At 66.3% G+C, this 18329-nt stretch overlaps 3 protein-coding genes across 3 annotated transcripts; 1 reads left to right on the top strand and 2 right to left on the bottom strand.

Annotated features, from left to right (window-relative positions):
• Positions 1 to 102: 102 nt before the first annotated feature.
• HYPK (huntingtin interacting protein K) lies at positions 103 to 1250 on the top strand. The gene is made up of 4 exons (XM_075506538.1): positions 103 to 388; positions 578 to 633; positions 825 to 876; positions 1062 to 1250. Exons 1-4 carry the CDS (start codon positions 203 to 205, stop codon positions 1155 to 1157), a joined length of 390 nt encoding a protein of 129 aa, XP_075362653.1. The 5' UTR covers positions 103 to 202; the 3' UTR covers positions 1158 to 1250.
• A 657-nt stretch (positions 1251 to 1907) lies between these two features.
• Positions 1908 to 6586, bottom strand: MFAP1 (microfibril associated protein 1). The gene is made up of 9 exons (XM_075506537.1): positions 6388 to 6586; positions 6070 to 6289; positions 5297 to 5426; positions 4801 to 4988; positions 4167 to 4275; positions 3930 to 4090; positions 3520 to 3679; positions 2745 to 2834; positions 1908 to 2621 (listed from the first exon to the last, which is right to left on the bottom strand). Exons 1-9 carry the CDS (start codon positions 6464 to 6466, stop codon positions 2439 to 2441), a joined length of 1320 nt encoding a protein of 439 aa, XP_075362652.1. The 5' UTR covers positions 6467 to 6586; the 3' UTR covers positions 1908 to 2438.
• Positions 6587 to 16372: 9786 nt separating this feature from the next.
• On the bottom strand, positions 16373 to 18189 carry LOC142411974 (uncharacterized). Its single transcript, XM_075506634.1, has 2 exons — positions 17420 to 18189; positions 16373 to 16448 (listed from the first exon to the last, which is right to left on the bottom strand). Exons 1-2 carry the CDS (start codon positions 18187 to 18189, stop codon positions 16436 to 16438), a joined length of 783 nt encoding a protein of 260 aa, XP_075362749.1. The 3' UTR covers positions 16373 to 16435.
• Between the last annotated feature and the right edge of the window lie 140 nt (positions 18190 to 18329).

Raw genomic sequence — 18329 nt, 5'->3', positions numbered from 1 at the left:
CGGCTCCGCAGCGCCCCCCGGCGGCGGGACGGGGCCGCGGCCTGGAGAGCGGCGGGGGAGGCGCCGCCGGGGCGGGGCGGGGCCTGGCGAAGGGAGGGGCCGTGCCCGCCCCCGCCGCCGCTCTGGCCCGCCGGCGCGCGCGGCTCGCTGGTTCCGGCGGCGGCACGTGCCCGGAAGCGGAGCGGGGAGCGGCGGCGGCGGCATGGCGGCGGAGGGGGACGTGGAGCTGGAGCTGGAGACGGAGCCCAACGGCTCCGGCGGCGGCGGCGATGGGGCGGGCGGGCGCGCGGCCGAGAAGCCGCGGAAGCACGACAGCGGCGCGGCGGACCTGGAGCGCGTCACGGACTACGCGGAGGAGAAGGAGATCCAGAGCTCCAACCTGGAGACGGTGCGGCGGGGCGGGCGGCGGCGGGCGGGCGGGCGCTGCCGGCGGGGGGGGGCCGGGCCGGGCCGGGCCGGGCCCTGAGCGCCGCGCCCGCACGGCAGCCGCGGTGCCCGTCCCGGTGCCCGTCCCGCCGGGCCGCGGCGCTGACCCGCCCGGTGCCGCGCAGCGCGGTGACTGCGCTCGTCCTGGCAGGCCATGTCGGTGATCGGAGACCGGAGGTCCCGGGAGCAGAAAGCAAAGCAGGAGAGGTAACTGCCCGCGCCCGCTCGGGGCTCTGGGCAGCGCCCGGTCCGGCCCCGGCCCGCGGCTTCCCCGTCTGACACCCTCCCCCCCCCCCTTCCCCGGGAGCCGGGGCGGGCGCCCGGCCTCCTCCCCGAGCACGGCCCGCCCCGGCGGGGGGGGCTGCCGGTCACCGGGGTCGGCCTGGCTCCTGCCGCAGGGAGAAGGAACTGGCGAAGGTGACCATCAAGAAGGAGGACCTGGAGCTGATCGTGAGTAGGGGCGGGGGCGCGTCCCAAACCTCGGCTGCTGCCGGCGTCCGCTCACCGGAACCGCACCGCGGGACGGGGCTGGGGCTGGGCGGGTGCTGGGGCCGGCGGCCCCCGCTGCCGACCCCCGCTCGGCCCGCGACACCCTTCTGCGGCCGCTGCCCGGGGCCGCGGCCATTTCCCTGCAGATGACGGAGATGGAGATCTCGCGGGCGGCCGCGGAGCGCAGCCTGCGGGAGCACATGGGGAACGTGGTGGAGGCGCTCATCACCCTCACCAACTGAGCGCCGGGCCCGCCCGACGAGCGCTCCCTCGCCGCACGTGGGGTTGGCCGGAGACGCGGTGTGTTACCTTACCCAATAAAGGCAGCGCTGGGAGCGGGCTGTCACTGTGGTCCGCGCGGCGCCAGGTGCCTGCCCCTGCCCGGCGGGTCCCGCAGGGCACGCGGTGCTGACGAGCGGGGCCCGGCCTGCGGGAAGACGTGCGGCATCGTGCCGGCAGCGCCCGGGCATCCCGCGACCGGAACAGGACGAGGCGACCTGCCTGAGCGCTGAGACGTGCTGTTCTTCCCGCTTTTAACCTCACCCCCCCCACCCCTTGTTCTGGACCGCAGCGGCTCCTGTCCCTCCGCTGTCTCTGCTCAGGCGCTGGCGGGTGCACCCGAGGTCTGGCAGGGGAGTGCTGCGCCGGCCCTTCCCGCCTCGTCGACTCTGGCTGTGACCAGATGCCCGGGCAGAGCCCCCCCCGCGCCCCCACCCCTGACTACCGCGAGCGCTCGCGCCCTGGAAACGCGAGGAGTTTTGTTAATGGCGGCTGCGGGGCTGTGCTGCGTCCCAGGAGCCACAGCGGACACCTTGCGTCTCCCGTCCTCGGCCCGAGGGCGAGGGAGCAGCAGCGAGCCAGGTGCGGCGACGGCTGCCCTCACGCACCCCGCCCGGGCCGGTGGCCCCCAGGCTGCGCCAGCCTGTCCTGGCTTGCAGGAGGGCGCGGAACAGGACGGCCGCGTTCCACGACAACAGGGCCTGAACGTGTAAGAAAACGACCGCTTTAATCAAACCGACCCCCCCCCCCCCCCCGTGCAGGTAGAAAAGCCAAGCCCTGCGGAACCAGGGTGAGGATTCGGGGTCACCGCTGTTCCACACCAAAAAAGGGCCCAGACTGGTAACGGGGAAAGTACAAGCGACAGGGAGATGCTGTGGACCAGACGGTGTAAAAGTCCGTTAATTCCTCCAAAAGTAGGTGTGCTGGAGCCGGGGGTGTTGCCGCGCTCCCGCGCAGCCCTGTCGGGCGCTGCCGAGGCTCTCAGGGCGGCTGCTGGTGGGACGGCGGCGTGGCCGCAGGCCTGGCCGGCACGGACAGGCTGTCGTCCTCTGCAGCACCCAGGCAGGGAGCCCGCTGGGCCTCCGCAGTGTGGGGAGCGGGACACCGCCTCGGCAGGGCAGGTGTGGCACAGGGGCACAGAGGAAGAGCTTGTCACCGCACGCGTCCTGGCACAGCGCTGTGGCCCTTCTGTCCCTGCCCAGGCTCCCGGCAGCTGGCAGAGAAGCGCCCTCCTGCCCGCTCCCTTAAGTGGTTTTTCGCTTCTTGGCTGAGGGTCTCTCGAAGACGTCCCGTACGCCCGCTGCTTTCTGCTTAAAGAACTTGGTGTTCTGCGCGCTCTCCTGGCCCCAGGCGGAGTCGAAGGAGGTGGTGTCCTGGTCCACCAAGTGCGTGTACTTCGTCCGCCCCGAGCGCCCAAAGTTCTTGACCTGGGGAGCAGAAAAGCTCATGAGCAGCCGTCTGGGGAGGACGCAGGGACCCGCGGCTCCTCCCCCCCAGCACACGAGTTCCTGCCCCCGCCGAGGAACCGCGACTCCAGCCAGCATGCCTACCTGCATGACTTTGGGCAGGATGGTCTTGTTGAAGTGGTCCTCGAGGGTCGGGGCACTGAAGTCCCTCTTGTACACCTCCTCGTCCTCATCCTGCAGGTGAAGGACACATCTGCTCAGCCTGCAGGATTCCAGCAAGCGCCAGCAGAAGTGGGCGAGAGCCACTAGAAGGCCGTATCGCTGCTCTGCCGGGGGCTGCCACGGTGCTTGCAGTCCTATTAACCTACTGCTGAAGGTCGGCTGAAGGCCTGGCCCTGGTGGCCACCCTCACGTCCCCTCAGGCCACTTCTCCAGAGCCCAGGCCGTAGCTGGCTCGGTTCTGGCGGGGTCCCTCAGCCCGAACAGCAGCACGGGGACAGCTCTGCTGCTTCGACTCCGTCTCAACTGGGAACCCTCAACCTAACGTGCTCTGGCGAGGCAGCGCAGGCCGGCTCCAGGAGGAACCGGGCCCGTCCCGCTCGGGCTCCAGAGAGCGGCTGCAGGCCAGCGCCCGGCAGGCTGCCGTGGTGTCACCGCTCGCCCTCTCCCGACCGCATCGGTGTCGCCGCTCACCTTCTGCCACAAGAGCTGGCTGAGTTCAGATCACCTCGGTCACTTCAGCCCCGTGCTGCCCCCGAGGGCCAGCTCTTGTCCCAGGACACCCCCAGCCCAGGGCGCCGCGGGGGGAGGCTCCGCACAGGGAGAAGACGTCCCCGTGGTCTCGCACGGCCCCTCCGGAGCGCAGGCCCAGCCCCTGCTGCCAGTGCGGCCATGCCCAGGCCCTCGCAGCACCACTCACCATGAAGAAGGCGCCGCGGTGGTAGTACTTCTGCAGGAACTTGTATTTGCCCTTCACCGCCTTGTTGGTAATGACCTTGCCGTTGGCCCGAAGCTCGGCCCGGCGCTCCTCCTCCGTCAGGTTCCGCATGCGCTCGATCTCCGCCTTCTCCTTCTCCATGCTGGGCAGGAGAGAAACCCCTGAGACCCCGTGTCCCCCAGCACCCTCCCAGACAGCTGCTGTCCCGTACATTTACTGACTCTAGGGAGCAGAGGCAGCCCGAGGGCGGGCAGGAGAGGCTTTGGGCGCTTGGCCTAGCTAAGACCCTGCTGCCAAAGGGAACCCCGAGGAAGAGACGCCTCAACTGCCCACGAGCCTGCGGGGCCGGGGCTGCGAGCTCTCAGCCTCCTGTCTACACAGACGATACTTACGCTTCTCGTTCTTCACGGTCCCGTTTGATACGCTTCAGCTCACGTACTTTCCAGGCCTCGTACTCCTCCTCGTCGTTCTCATCATCTGTATCGAGTGCATCCAGTGCTGCCAGCGAGCGCTTGTTCTCCTCCAGCTCCTTCTTCGCTTCCTCTTCTACGATCTGCAGCAAGGAGCAAGCTAAGCTTGCTGCGGCGACTGCCGCCCCCCCGCGCGACGCCCAGCCCGCCCCTTGGCACCTTGAGCGTGTACTTGCGCCTCTCCTCCGCCAGCCTCTTTGCCTCCTGCTCCAGCTCCTTCTGCTTCAAGGCTTCTGCTTCTCGCTCCTGAACGGTGATCCGGTCCTTCCTGCGGGCAGGGACCACAACAGCCTTCAGCCTTTCCGTGAGCCAGCGCAGCCACTTGGCTCCTCGCAGACTTCTCCCCCTCCTGCACCGCAGCCGCTTTCAGCCTTCGTGGGCCCATCCCCAAGGATGGGCTGAGTCCCAGGGCTCTCCCCTTTCTGGCGTTGCCCACACCGGGGCTACCACGCCGTTCCCCTACAGCTGCAGGCGCGCACACGAGCGATAGGAGACCAAGCCACCAGCTGCGGGGCACGGCCTGCCGACGGCTTCTCTTTGCCACCGTACGGCACTTGCCCGAGGGCTCCGGTCAGACCCTGCTGTGACTTCGACCCACAGCCTGATCCTGCAGCGACCGACGCAGCTGACGAGGGGCTGCCAGTGCAGGGATTGCCCCTCGCTCCCCCCCGAGGAGGCAAACCGCCGCCCCACGGCAAGGAAGAGGAGAGCACGGCAGCCGTGTCTGCTCGGCCCCCAGCTCCCGACTCCCGTGTCCTCGCCCAGGGCCGACCCACGCGGCCGCGTCACCCACTTGCGGATGAAGACAGGTTTGAGACGCGGCTCCATTTCATCCTCGCTGTCCGTGTACTCCTCGTACTCAGACTCTGACTCGGACTCTTCTCCGGATCGACCCTCGTCTTCCAACTCCATCACTTCCATCTCCTCGGTTTTCCTCTCCTGTGCTCGCTGACGCATCATCCCGCGCCGACGCTCGATCTCCTAACGGAGACAAACACGGAGGAGTCAGAGGACCGGCCCCGCTACCGCTTCCCTCCCACTCCCCTGTCCAAAACAGGCAATGTCTGGAGTGTTGGTTACGAGACGATACGCCCGTCCCTCCGGGCGCAGGGTGGCCTCTCCCGGTGTCCCATCCCGCGCAACAGGACGGTACCCCACGAGTTAAGTCACGGCCAGCTGTGACTCTTGTCCAGCTCCCGCAGACAGCCCACACATCCGTGCAAAAGGCAGTTCCAGCCTGTGCCATTCAGGGGCCCCCCTAGGCCCGTTAGTCGGCTCTGCAAGCGCACCTCATCATCGATCTCTTCCTCCTCCTCTTCGCTGGTGTCTTCCCGCTCCAGGCGCCAAGCTTCCCCCTCCACCTCTGAATCGCTTTCTCCAACCACTTCAGGCTCCACGATTTTACGGTGTCTTGCCAGTCTGCAACAGACCCCAATTAAATGACGGCACTTCAAAGTAAAGAGTCTGCAAGCAGTTAACTGTTCGTGAATCGTTCCTAATGAGGCCGTGGTAAACGCTGGAACGGCCGAGCACGGGCAGACCCCACGCGTTCTTTCCCAGGAAGCTGGAGTGGCCGGGCACCGGCAGCTCCTCCCTGTCCGTGCTCCGAGCGGGAAGCCTGCCCGTTACTGGCAGCAGCTCCGCGGGAGGAGGCGAACGGCACTCGGTTACTCCCTGCCCAGAGCATACTTCATGCGACACCGTCCCTTCCCACTGCCCTGAGCCTCAGCACGCTGCACTGATTTTTATTTTGGAGCCTGTTTTCACTTGCACCCACCCATCCCACCCAGACACGGGGCTGTGCCCTGGTGGCTCCTGGGTGGAAGGGCCGCTGATAGCAGAGCCGGAGCCCGAGGCACGGGCAGCGCAGACGTGAGAAGAGTCGGAGACTCTGCTGCGCTGCCTAGGGAACGTTCCCAGCTCTTGCCCGGCGTCCCTGCAATTCCTCGCTGCAGCGCGGCTGAGCGGGGTTCGGGCGCCCCAGCCCCCCGCGAGGGCAAACCTGCAGGGAGGCGCGGCGGGGCGGGCAGGGACTCAGCTCCTCGCTGACCCCAGCACTCACCGCTCCTCCACATCTTCGGCGATGCGGTTCTGGAGCCGTCGGAGCCGGGGGTCGTTGGCGAGCTCCTCCTCCTGCTCCTCGGGCTCCACCTCCTGCTCCTTCGCCTTCTTGATGAACTGGAACTCCTCGTCCTCCTCCTCCGAGGACTCCATGGGCGCGTAGTCGGGCCGCTTCCCCGACACGTACCGCTTCACCTTCACCTTCTCCATGGAGAGCTCGCCTGCGGGCGCCCGGGCCGTCACCAGGGGCCCCGCGCCCGGGCCCGCGTCCCCCCGCCGCCACGGCTGGGCCGGCCCCGGCCGCGGCCCCCCCACTCACCCTTCTCGTTGCGGACGGGCACGGCGCCCGCCGTGGACTGGATCGGCGGCTGCTTCATGAGGGCGCTGGGGACCGACATGGTGGCGGCAGGGCTGGGGCCGGGGCCAGGATAGGCCGGGCCGGGGTCGAGCAGCGGCCGCTGACAACGGCTCCTCGCAGCCGCTCACCCGGAACGGGAACCGCGCCCCCACTTCCGCCGGAAGCGGAACTCGCCGCGAGTGACCGGAAGTGATGCTGGGTGCATGGGGTCACTTCCGGGGCGCCGCGCGGCACTCCGGGCGGTGGCGGCTCCGGTGCTCTGGGCGGGGGCGGGGCCCGGTGCGGGCCGGGCCGCGCCGGGCCCTCGCGCCCTTGGCCGGGCTCGTCCTGCGCGGAGCCGGTGGCGGCCTCAGCCGGGCCCGCGGCGGGAGACGGGAGACGGGAGATGTCCCGCCCCGGCGCGGGGTGGCGGCGGGGAGCTCCCGCCCCGGCGGCGGCAGCGCTCTGCCCCGCGCAGCCCGCGGTTCGGCACCCGGCCCGGGTCACGGCTGCGGGCCCTGAAGCCGCGCCTGAGCCCCGCGCTCGGGCCGGTGACGGCCGGTCGCTCCGGGCCCGCGCCCCGGCCGGGGCAGGTTGCTTTCCCTTACGCAGCGGTGCGGTTTTCCCGCCGTCCACCGGGGCGCTGGGGCGAGGCGCCGGCGGAGCCGTAGCCGGAGGGAAAGGCCGTCGCTCGCCAGTCGCGGTTCCCTACCCAGTCGGGCAGATCCCCGCTGGCCGGCCGGAGGAGCCTGGCCCCGGCCCCGGCCTCCCGCCGCGTCCGACCGGTGCCGTGGCGGCCGGCGGCGCTGGCTGTAGAGCCCCGGCCGGCGCCTGTTGCTGCCCTCGTGGGTACGGAGGCGTTTACCCGGGTGCTCGCTCTGCGCCACGCACGGCGCGGCGTGTCGGGAGGGGACCGAGCCGCCGAGGGTCGCGGTGCCTCCCCGGCTGCCAGCCGGCCCACGGGCAGGGAGGGGATCGTCCCCTGCCGCCACGCCTGTGCCCTCCTCCGGTGCCGAGGCAAGCAGCTCTGGTGCCGGCAGGATCCGTGGCAGAGCGCGCCAGCGCGGTGCGCAGGGGGGGTTTCCTGAACCGGGGGGAGCAGAGAGAGCGCCCAGGAGCCCGCAGCTCATGCGACAGCGGCTGAGGAGACCCGGGCAGGGCCAGGAGCAGCCGCAGCCGAGGCCCCCGCACATGTAGAAGGAGCGCTCAGGGAGCGCTGCGACCGGGAGCGCCGCCAACGGTGCGGGCAAATGGGGCGTGGCACGTCAGCAAGGGCATGGCGCTGCCGTTGGCGTGGCAGTTTGCGTGACAGTTGCGTGGAAGGGTGCGCAGGAAGGGCGCTGAAGCTCTGCCAGCTTGACCAGGGAGCAATGGTATCCAGCCGGCAGAAAGCCATGGCCTCTCCGAGCTCTGCACCCCCCATGAGCGATGCAGCTCCCGGACAGAGCTCCGGTGGGAGCACGCTGCCAGCCAGGCGTCGGGGTGCAGTCGGGGTGCAGGGTGTGCCCTGCCCTTACGCCAGGACGGACGGCAGCAGCGAGCGTGCCCGTGGGAGGTGCGCCAAGTAGAGGAACTCCTCCGCTTAGTGACAGAGCTCCGGGAGGAGGCGAGTAGGCTGAGGAGTGTCAGGGAGCGCGAGGGAGAGATGGACTACTGGAGTCGCACCCTGCCTTCCCCGAGACAGGCCCAAAGGCAGACGGGACACGTGACACGGAGGATCCCCTGTCCTCGCTCCGCCTGGCTGAAGGCAGTGACTGAAGGGATGGGGCAATGGCAACGAGTTCCTGCCCGGCGCAGCAGGTGCGTCTCCTCCGTGACTGCCCCACTGCCCCAGGTGCCCTTGCGTAATAGCTACGAGGCTCTGCAAGTGGAACCAAACAGTGACGAGGACGATGGTTCACCTAGCTTGGAGGTGTCACCGAGGTTAAGTCAGCCTACGCCCTGTGTCAAAACCACTTCCATAAAGAAAAAAGGTGCCTCATTGTCGTAGGAGACTCCCTTCTGAAGGGAACAGAAGGCCCAATACGCAGATGGACCCACTTCTTAGGAAAGTCAGCTGCCTCCCTGGGGTCTGGGTTAAAGAGGTGAAGAGAAAGCTTCCCGCCCTGGGATGCCCCTCAGGTTATTATCCATTATTGATTTTTCAGGGAAGCAGCGATGATGTTGTAATAAGTCCAAGGGCAATCGGGAGAGACTTCAGGGCCTTGGGACGACTGGTTAAGGGGTCAGGAGCACGGGTAGTATTCTCCTCTGTCCTTCCAGTTGCAGGGAATGAGGAGGGAAGAAACGGGAAGAGCTGGCAGATCAATACCTGGCTCCGAGCCTGGTGTCACCGGCAGAATTTTGGTTTTTTTGATCATGGGTTGGTCTACACAGCACCAGGCCTGCTGGCGACAGACGGGGTGCACCTGTCTCAAAGGGGGAAAAGGGTCTTTGCGCGGGACTTGGCAGGGCTCATTGCAAGAGCTTTAAACTGGATTTGAAGGGGAAAGGGATACAACCAGGCTCGCTAGAGATAAGCCTGGGGGTGGCACGCCGATGTTTGAGGGACGGCGTGCTAGCAAGGCCCTTTGGTCTGCCGTCTCAGTGGAGGCAGGGGATGGAGATCCATGCGGCAGCAAACACAAAAGGGTTATGGATGTGTTAGAAACCACGGAAGCGCCTGAGAGCGGTCACGTAGGAATTGGGGCTTCTCCCCCCAAAAGGTGGCGGGATCAATAGCCCAGCTGAAGTGCATCTACACCAATGCACGCAGCACGGGCAGCAAACAGGAGGAGCTGGAAGCCATTGTGCAGCAGGAAAACCATGACGTAGTTGCCATCATGGAAGCATGGTGGGATGACTGGCACAACTGGAGTGCCGCAATGGATGGCTAGAAACTCTTCAGAAGGGAGAGGCGAGGCAGGAGAGGCGGTGGGGTAGCCCTGTACGTTAGGGAGTGCTTTGATTGTCCAGAGCTTAATGATGGTGACGATAGGGTTGAGTGTTGATGGGTAAGAATCGAGGGGAAGGCCAGCCAGCCAGATATCGTGGTGGGTGTCTGTTATAGACCACCCGACCAGGATGAAGAGGCAGATTAAATATTCTGTAGGCAGCTGGGAGAAGTCTCACGATCGCTAGCCCTTGTTCTCCTGGGGGACTTCAACTTACCAGATGTCTGCTGGAAATACAATACAGCAGAGAGGAAACAGTCTGGGAGGTTCCTGGAGTGTGTGGCAGAGACCTTCCTCACACAGCCGGTGGGTGAGCCAGCTAGGGAAGGCGCCCGCTGGAGCTGTTTGTGAACAGAGAAGGACTTGTGGGTGATGTGACGGTTGGAGGCCGTCTTGGGCACTGCGATCACAAAATGATAGAGTTTTTGATTCTTGGAGAAGTAAGGAGGGGGGTCAGCAGAACTGCCACCTTGGACTTCCAGAGGGCAGACTTTGGCCTGTTTAGGAGCCTGGTTGACAGAGTCCTTTGGGAGGCAGTCCCGAAGGGCAAAGGGGTCCAGGAAGGCTGGACATTCTTCAAGAAGGAAATCTTCAAGGCACAGGAGCAGGCCATCCCCATGTGCCAAAAGATGAGCCGGCAGGGAAGAAGACCGGCCTGGCTGAACAGAGAGCTTTGGTTGGAACTCAGGAAAAAAAGGAGAGTTGATGACCTTGGGAAGAAGGGGCAGGGAACTCAGGAGGACTACAAGGATGTCGTGAGGTTATGCAGGGAGAAAATTAGAAGGGCCAAAGCCCAGCTAGAACTTAATCTGGCTACTGCCGTAAAAGACAGTAAAAAATGTTTCTATAAATACATTAGCAACAAAAGGAGGGCTAAGGAGAATCTCCATCCTTTATTGGATGTGGGGGGAAACACAGTGACCAAGGATGAGGAAAGGGCTGACGTACTCCATGCCTTCTTTGCCTCAGCCTTTAACAGTCAGACCAGTTGTTCTCCGGGTACCCAGCCCCTGAGCTGGCAGCCAGGGACGGGGAGCAGAATGAAGCCCCCATAACCCGAGGGGAGATGGTTAGCGACCTGCTACACCACTGAGACACACACAAGTCTGTGGGTCTGGGTGTACCCACCCAAGGGTACTGAGGGAGCTGGCAGCAGTGCTCACCAAGCCGCTTTCAATCCTTTATCAGCAGTGCTGGCTAACTGGGGAGGTCCCAGTTGACTGGAGGTCAGCAAATGTGACACCCATCTACAGGAGGGGCCGGAAGGAGGACCCGGGGAACTACAGGCCTGTCAGCCTGACCTAGGTGCCGGGGAAGGTTATGGAGCAGATCATCCTGAGTGCCATCACACAGCACGTACAGGATAACCAGGGGATCAAGCCCAGCCAGCATGGGTTTAGGAAGGGCAGGTCCTGCTTGACCAACCTGATCTCCTTCTATGACAAGGTGACCCGCCTAGTGGATGAGGGAAAGGCTGTGGATGTTGTCTACCTAGACTTCAGTAAAGCCTTTGAGACCGTTTCCCACAGCATTCTCCTGGAGAAACTGGCTGCTCATGGCTTGGACGGGTGTCCTCTTCGCTGGGTAAAGAACTGGCTGATGGCCGGGCCCAAAGAGTGGTGGTGAATGGAGTTTACTCCAGTTGGTGGCTGGTCACAAGCGGTGTCCCCAGGGCTCTGTGATGGGGCCAGTTCTGTTTAACGTCTTTATCAATGATCTGGATGAAGGGATCGAGTGCACCCTCAGTCAGTTTGCAGATGACACCAAGTTGTGCAGGACTGTTGATCTGCTGGAGGACAGGAAGGCTCTGCAGAGGGACCTGGACAGGCTGGATCCATGGGCTGGGGCCAACTGTATGAGGTCCAACAAGGCTCAGTGCCGGGTCCTGCACTTGGGCCACAGCAACCCCAGGCAACGCTATAGGCTTGGGGAAGAGTGGCTGGAAAGCTGCCTGGCAGAGGAGGACCTGGGGGTGTTGGTCGACAGCTGCCTGAATATGAGCCAGCAGTGTGCCCAGGTGGCCAAGAAAGCCAATGGCATCCTGGCTTGTATCAGAAACAGTGTGGCCAGCAGGAGTAGAGCAGTGATCGTGCCCCTGTACTGGGCACTGCTGAGGCCGCACCTCGAATGCTGTGTTCAGTGCTGGGCCCCTCACTCCCAGAGAGACATTGAGGGGCTGGAGCGTGTCCAGAGAAGGGCAACGGAGCTGGGGAAGGGTCTGGAGCACAAGGCTGATGGGGAGCGGCTGAGGAACTGGGGTTGTTCAGCCTGGAGAAAAGGAGGCTGAGGGGAGACCTCATCGCTCTCTACAACTGCCTGAAAGGAGGCTGTAGAGAGGTGGGGTCGGTCTCTTCTCCCAGGTAACAAGTGATGGGACGAGAGGAAATGGCCTCAAGTTGTGCCAGGGGAGGTTTAGACTGGATATTAGGAAAAATTTCTTCACTGAAAGGGTTGTCCAGCATTGGAACAGGCTGCCCAGGGACGTGGTGGAGTCCCCATCCCTGGAGGTATTTAAAAGCCGTGTAGATGTGGTGCTTAGGGACACGGTGTAGTGGTGGGCTTGGCAGTGCCGGGTTAACGGTTGGACTTGGTGATCTTAGAGGTCTTTTCCAACCTAAACAATTCTATGATTCCCCCTTCGCGTGGGGCTGGGGTGGAAGTGACAAACCGCGGAGGCTGAGCCGGCCACTGCTGGTACGGCCACCTGGACACCGAGCGCTCAGCGTCTTGGTGGTGTCATCGCTGTCACGCCCGCGGGGCCTTGCCAGGCTGTGGGACGCGTCCTGCGCTTGGCAGGGTTGCCGAATTCCTCCTGACACAGCCTGAGAAAACCGCTGCCCCCTCGGTGCACAGTGGGGCCCGGTGGCAGAGCCGCCAGTGGGTCCGCGCTGCACCCACGGCCCACAGCGCCGCTCTCGGGGCAGAGCTGGAGCTGGCTGGTCGTGGCTGCCGCCTCCGCCAGCCAGAGCCGAGCCCCGGCCCTCCTGCTCTGCCCGCTGACAGCCGGCCCTACCAAGCCCCAGTGCTGCCGCCTGGCTCCCCATCTCCCAGGCGGCGAGGACGAGCGGCCGCTGCGGGGCCGTGCGTCCCACCGCAGTCCGCGGGATGGCCGGTGCCGGGAGGCAGGGCTGCTCCTGGCGCAGCAGGACCTTCCTGCCGTGCTGCGGCGCGGGGCTGGGGGAGCCCCTGGGCTTGCCGGTGGTGCCGGTGAGGTGACGGCGGTGGCATGTGTCGGGAAGGGCCGGGGCCACGGCTGCTTCGTGGCAGGCGCGAGGGGTTTTCCGTAAGCGGCCAGGTGCTGCCCGCGTCAGCACACGTCAACCTCTGAGGGGTGCGAGGTTTCACAGAGGAAAGTTGAGGGCAGAGCTGGGAGCGATTGGCTTGCGCGAGTTGCCCCTGCTCTGGCATCCAGCCACAGAAGACAAGTCATCTCTTGAAGCTGGGCAAAACTGTGTCACAAACCACCGGCAGCCACGTCTGCCATCCTGTGCCGCCTTCTCGAAAGAAAGGAAGAGGTTTTATCTTCCAGGAAGTCTGCCTGGGTGAATCGGCCTGTGGCACCCTTCGGCAGGGGGATTTGGGAAGCAGAGGGGCCAGAGCCGTGCTTTAACCCTGTGCTGCCGGGTGCCTGCTCTGCCCTCACCGGAGCAGGTGCCGTCATGGCCGTGCAGCGGAGGCCGTGTAGGGCGAGGCCAGCGCTGGAGGGGGGCAGCCAGGAAACCCCAAAGCAAGCGTGCTTTTCCAGTCGGTGGGGTCAGCGCCGGAGCATGATCCCAAAGGAAGCGCAGGGAATTCTTTTCCTGTCGGTGTCCTCGGTTCCGGGATGGAAGATGTCCTCCTGGGAGGATCTAATTCGGCCAGTCTTGGGAGCAGACCCGATTCTCAGCAGCAGGACTGCCCCTGGTCTGGGTGCGGCTCCGCTGGGTTGGAGGGTCCCAGCGGTGGCTGCGGAGGTCCTGAGGCTGGCATGAAGGCAGGCTCTCTCCTGGGGACTCTCCTCTCGCCCCGGCACCTCTGCGGGCCGGGGCCGGACGGATCCAGTCGGGTAGCGGCGATCCTGCCGGGCTGCGGGCGGGGGGTGGCTGCCCCGGGCACGGGGGGGCGGGCGGACCCAGCCCCTCGCAGCACTGCGCCCGGGTGTCCTGGGCTCGGTTCTTGCTGGGGCGCTGGGGAAGGTCTCCCTGCAGCACCCTCCAGGAGCTGTCTCGGACAACCCTGTTTCCACTGCCGAGCCCCAGGCGGAGCTGCGGGCTCTCCCCAGGGCCCCCCTGCTTCAGCGCGTCCTTGCGGCAGCGGGCACAGCCCCGCTAGAGCTGGGCAGGGAGGAGGGACGGGGTGTGCGGTGGGACCCCAGCGCCGCGGGGCTCTCTCGGTGCCCTGTAGCTTGTGGTTTACCTCCGCAGCTGAGGCATTAGTAGCTTTATAATCCTATAGCAACTGATGGTCCTCCCCAGCCTTGCCCAGGAATAAGCAAGAGCTCGTTCGGGTGTTTCTGGCCTTTATGCCAGCCGACAATTAGAGCTCCTGCTCTGCGTTTGGTCATCTGATGAGATATTAATCTTGAGGGTTATCACAGTGCGTTCCCACCTAATGAGTCCTGTGCCACCATGGCAAGGAGCGAGCTTCAACATATGACTCGGTGAAACAATTAGACGCACCGGTTTAAGGGAAGCTTGGGAGTTGCACACAAAGCACATAATGTCCCGCTCAGGTGAAGCAAAACTAAAGACCTCGGCAAACAGGGAAATGCTTTCACGGCCTGGCTCAGCTCTGCGACCGCAGGCGTTGGAAGCCGCGGTGAGAAGCGGCCCTCGGCCTGCGACGTGTCTTCACTGCCCCACGTCCCCTTGAGAGGCACAGCCAGGCTGGAGAAACCAAGTGCTGGCGTTGCCCGAGCTGGCGGCAGGAGCCGTGGGGGGACCCAGCCCCGAGGTCTCCCCGGGCAGGGCCCCGTGGCGGTGCCCGTGGCGGCGCAGGGCGCGCGGGGGTGTCGCGGCTCTGCACCTGCCCTTACCGGAGCCCCTGGGGATGCGGCAGACGGGCTGCCGGGAGCTGGTGTGGCTGAGGGTAGCCCCAGCCCCCTCTCCCAGCGCGGCGGCCGCTGACGTGTCAGCCCTGCGGTGGCTTGGCAGCCGGCGGCGGGGCTGTGGCGGGGCGGGGGGCACTTCACGGGGCTGAGCCCCCCCGTTCCCGGGGCGGTGCGAGGCCGTGTGAAGCTGGCAGCTGCTGGCGGGAGCGAGCCCAGAGCACGGCCAGCACCCGGCACGGGCCGATCTGCTCCTCAGCGCTCTGCCAGCTTGCTAGTGGAGACCTGTGCCTGCCCGGCTTTGGGCTAGATTTGTGTGTCCGTATCCGTAAGCACCCACCTCCCCAGCCCGCCGAAGCCCACGGGCAAACAGGGCTCTTGCCGAAGGGCCACGGGTGGGCTCTCCGCCTGGTGTTCCCTGCACGTGCGTACTTGTGTTCCGGTGCGTGTCACTCGTGTGGAGCCCGCCGAGTGCCGCAGGCACCCTACAGTGCTCGGGCCGGGCCAGGATGTCCCTGCACCTGCACGGCTGCAGTTGTAGGGGGACGGGCGATGGCGGGGTGCGCCGCGCCGCAGCCCAGGGCAGGGGCGGTGCTGTGGCAGGCTGCGGGTCGATACCTTGGCAGCGTTACGGCTGCTGATGACGAAGTCAGAGGCAGATAAAGTTACAGAACCACCCTGAGCCGCTGCTGTTTGTGTCTGCAGCTGTACCGCAGGGCAAGGTCAGGGTGTTCGGGCTGGGCCTTGAGTCCCCTGCGTGTGACCACAGTGAGATGTTGTGTCTGGGAGCGTGGCTATGAATAGAGCCTCTCCAGCCAGCAGCACCCTGCGGAGCGCAGCTCCCAGCTGGGCCACGGCAGTCCCAGCTTCGGGGGCACCGGGGCCTTCCCAGGAGCCTGGCGGTAGTGTCCGGAGGGGAGGGGAGGGGAGGGGAGGGGAGGGGAGGGGAGGGGAGGCAGGGGAGGAGAGGGGCCGGAGAAGCTCCAGGGAAAGGGGACTGCAGCCTGAGCTTCGGGAGAGAGCACAGGGCGGGGGGCTGGGGAAACACATCTGCAGCACAGCAGCGGGGCTGGGGGCTTGCCCTGCGCCCCCAGGGGCACGGGGGGCAGAGCGGGTTGCTGTGCTCCAGGTAAACATTTCGTTATTGATTTGGTCCCTCGGGATGTCCTCTGCCTGCTGTTGCCGCCTGTTATTTGGTTTTCTCCGCTGTTTGTGAGGGCCCCCTGCCCTTCCTCCGCTGGTTCCCCACTCTGGTCTGCTTTCGCCCGCAGTGCGGTCGCTGCTGGGGAGCGGCGCTGCCGTGGCCCTGCTGCGTCCCCGAGCTCCCCCCAGGCTGGGGGTGCCTGCGGGCAGGGGTGCAGCCCGGTCGCTGCTCTGCCTCCCAGAAAGCTCGGGCAGATGGGCAGTTGCATCACTGTTGGCGCTTGTGCAACCTCTGCAACCCGAAAGCCGAAAATTGACCTGATTTTTCCATGAAAGTAGGTTTCCATTGATTGTTGTGTGCTGCCGGGCCACGGCACATAGTGTGCTTGGTGCGGAGGAGCGGGGGGGGTCTCCCCGCAGCCCCAGTGAGTAGTTTGGCCCCTGTGCCTACAGCGTGGGCTCCAGGGGATGCCACGGGACATGGCCTGGCAGGGCAGACCTCACGGGGAGCTGCCCGCTGGCTCACGGTAGCGCGCTGCCGGCGTGACGGTGCGCTGGAAGTCGCTGCACGGAGCAGCCCGCTCCTGGCCGTCTCCTGGAGTGCGCCGATGCCTCCAAGCAACGGCCAAGTCAGTTAAATGTCTAAGAGGAGGGTTCGTGGTCCTGGCAGAGGCGGCTGCAGTAGCTGCTTCACCCCCTCGCTGCCCCGTCGGCAGCTGACGAGGAGGGGGATGCCGAGCGGCCCTGCAATGTGTAGGGGGGACGGCGGCCGTTCAGACCCAGCCTGGCGGCCCTGCTCTCTGCTCCGTCTGCAGCCGACCCCGGCCCCGGGGGGCTGCTGGGAAAGCGGATCCTGTTGGCGTCCGTGGCTTTGTCCCACAGCCAGGTGCTCCCGGTTACAGGCGTTGTCTTTGGCAGGGGTGCGGGGTCAGCGTGCGGGTCTAAAGCCAATAGTTCCCGTAAGAGAGAGGAGCTTCCTGCCTGCCCGCCCTGCGGCACCGAGATAAGCCGCGCTGACAAGGGCCCTTTGTCAGCTCCTCTCCCCAGCGTGACGTGTCACGGGGGCCAGGTGCAACGGCTTGTCACCTGCCCCCGGCACGGCCACCAGCCCCTGAATGAGGCATCTGAAGATAAGGTGTGCAGGCGGGGGCCGGGGGAGGCAGCCCGCCTACCGCCCTCTCTCCCACCTTCGGGCCAGAGTCCAGCTCAGGACCTGCCCCCAGCGCACGTATCTCCTGAATATCTCCGTGGGGCGCTCCCGGCTTGGCTGCGCATCCAGGGGCTGCGGGGCCGGCCTGGGCTCACCGGCCGCCAGGGACGACTCCTGACCAGGCCGCGGCGGCGTGGGGGTGAGCGCTGCATGACCACGGGGTGCCGGCCCCCCCCCCCCGGCTGTCCGGCGGGACTGTGGCCCCAGAGGGTGGTCCTGGGCTACCGCAGCCCCCACGGCAGGCAGCCCCCGGCGGCGGCTCTTGGGGCCGGATGCCGGGGTGAGCCCGGCCTGGAGTTGCCGCCCCTGGGCGACGCTGCAGCCAGGCGTCCGCCCTGCAAAACTAACCCAGTTTAACAGAGAAACCTGCCCTGTGCCAGGTTTTCTGGGCTGTTCTCAGCATCTCAGTTACCAAGGTGACTGTTTCCTGTGCGATTGCTAATGCTTCATGATCTTGATCATGATATCCGAGTGACTTCCTTTTCTCTATAAGGAGCTGTAGGACCCGCTCCTACCCAGGGCTGCCCAGACCCCTTCCGAGGTGCGGAGGATTCAGGTCAGTTTGGGTTCTGCTGCTTCTGCTTTTTGCTCTTGACCCGGCTTTTGCGTTGCTCTCGACACGGTCCCGTGCACGCGAGGGACAGGAGCGTATTGTTTTTTACGAATGACCGAAGCCGAGACGAGCCGCAATTCACTTCTCACCTTTTCTCCTCGGTGGAAGCCTCTCTCCTGAAACCTGAAACGGGGCTGATGGATTTTCCTTGTGTTGCTGCTTTCCAGACAGCTTCTCCGCCAGGCTGCTGCGCGCCGGCCCGGGGCTGCAGCCCCCGCGATAGGGACTTTGCGGGAAGGCCGGCGCTGCTCCCGTTGGCCTGGCTGAGGAACCCCCTGCTCCGGTGGCTGCCGGGGCTGGAACGGGCCGGTCTGGGCCGGCTCGCGTCTCGCCAGCCCCGCGTCGCGGAGCAACCCCGCCGTCTGCTGCGCTGGGATGCGAGACGAGGCGTCTTCTGGGTCCCCCTCTCTGCGGGCGCCCTCGCACCCCTGGTCAGTGCCCGGGGCCCGCGGGGGTCTGGGCTCTCACGGGGCAGAGCCAGGCCTCCCGCTTGGGCCGGCACGGTCGGTCCGCGGGGGGCACGGGCAGGCCGGGTGGGCACGGGCAGCTCCCGGGGGGCACGGGCAGTCCCCGGGGGGGCGCGGGCAGCTCCCGTGGGCACGGGCAGCCCCGGTGGCCGCGTGCCAGGAAGGGGGGAGGCCGCGCTGAGCCCCGGGCCGTGCCCGGTGGCGGCGGCGGGCGGCTCTCCCCAGGCCGCGGTGAGGGGCAGCGGCCCCGGTTCTCGCGGGGGGTGCCCGGGGCAGCTGGGCGCAGCGCGGGGCAGGGGGGCCGGGCGCTGCGGCGGGGTGCGGAGCGCTCGGCGGCGCCGGTGCGGCGGCGGCGGCGGCGGGGCGGGCGGGGCGGGCGGCGGTGACGGCATCCGGCGGCGCCCGGCGGAGCGGCGGCCGTGCCGGGCCGGGCTGCGCCGGGCCGAGCCGAGCCGGGCCGGGCAGAGGCCGTGCCGCGCTGAGCCGAGCGGCGCCGGGCCGGGCCGGGCCGAGCCGAGCCGAGCCGAGCCGC

The sequence above is a fragment of the Mycteria americana genome, chromosome 6, assembly GCF_035582795.1.
Source record: "Mycteria americana isolate JAX WOST 10 ecotype Jacksonville Zoo and Gardens chromosome 6, USCA_MyAme_1.0, whole genome shotgun sequence".
In the NCBI taxonomy this organism is placed as follows: Eukaryota; Metazoa; Chordata; class Aves; order Ciconiiformes; family Ciconiidae; genus Mycteria; species Mycteria americana.
The sequence above is the reverse complement of the archived record's forward strand: the minus strand, read 5'-3'. Positions and strand labels throughout refer to the sequence as shown.

Excerpts from the sequence above, each read along its gene's own strand:
- HYPK (XM_075506538.1), top strand. The coding sequence starts at position 203 with ATGGCGGCGGAGGGGGACGTGGAGCTGGAGCTGGAGACGGAGCCCAAC. Across the intron at positions 389-577 it reads AGAGCTCCAACCTGGAGACG|GCCATGTCGGTGATCGGAGA; the intron begins GTGCGGCGGGGC and ends TCGTCCTGGCAG. Across the intron at positions 634-824 it reads CAGAAAGCAAAGCAGGAGAG|GGAGAAGGAACTGGCGAAGG; the intron begins GTAACTGCCCGC and ends CTCCTGCCGCAG.
- MFAP1 (XM_075506537.1), bottom strand. The coding sequence starts at position 6,466 with ATGTCGGTCCCCAGCGCCCTCATGAAGCAGCCGCCGATCCAGTCCACG. Across the intron at positions 4,989-5,296 it reads AGGAAGAGATCGATGATGAG|GAGATCGAGCGTCGGCGCGG; the intron begins GTGCGCTTGCAG and ends TGTCTCCGTTAG. Across the intron at positions 2,835-3,519 it reads ACCGCGGCGCCTTCTTCATG|GATGAGGACGAGGAGGTGTA; the intron begins GTGAGTGGTGCT and ends CTTCACCTGCAG.
- LOC142411974 (XM_075506634.1), bottom strand. The coding sequence starts at position 18,189 with ATGCCGTCACCGCCGCCCGCCCCGCCCGCCCCGCCGCCGCCGCCGCCG.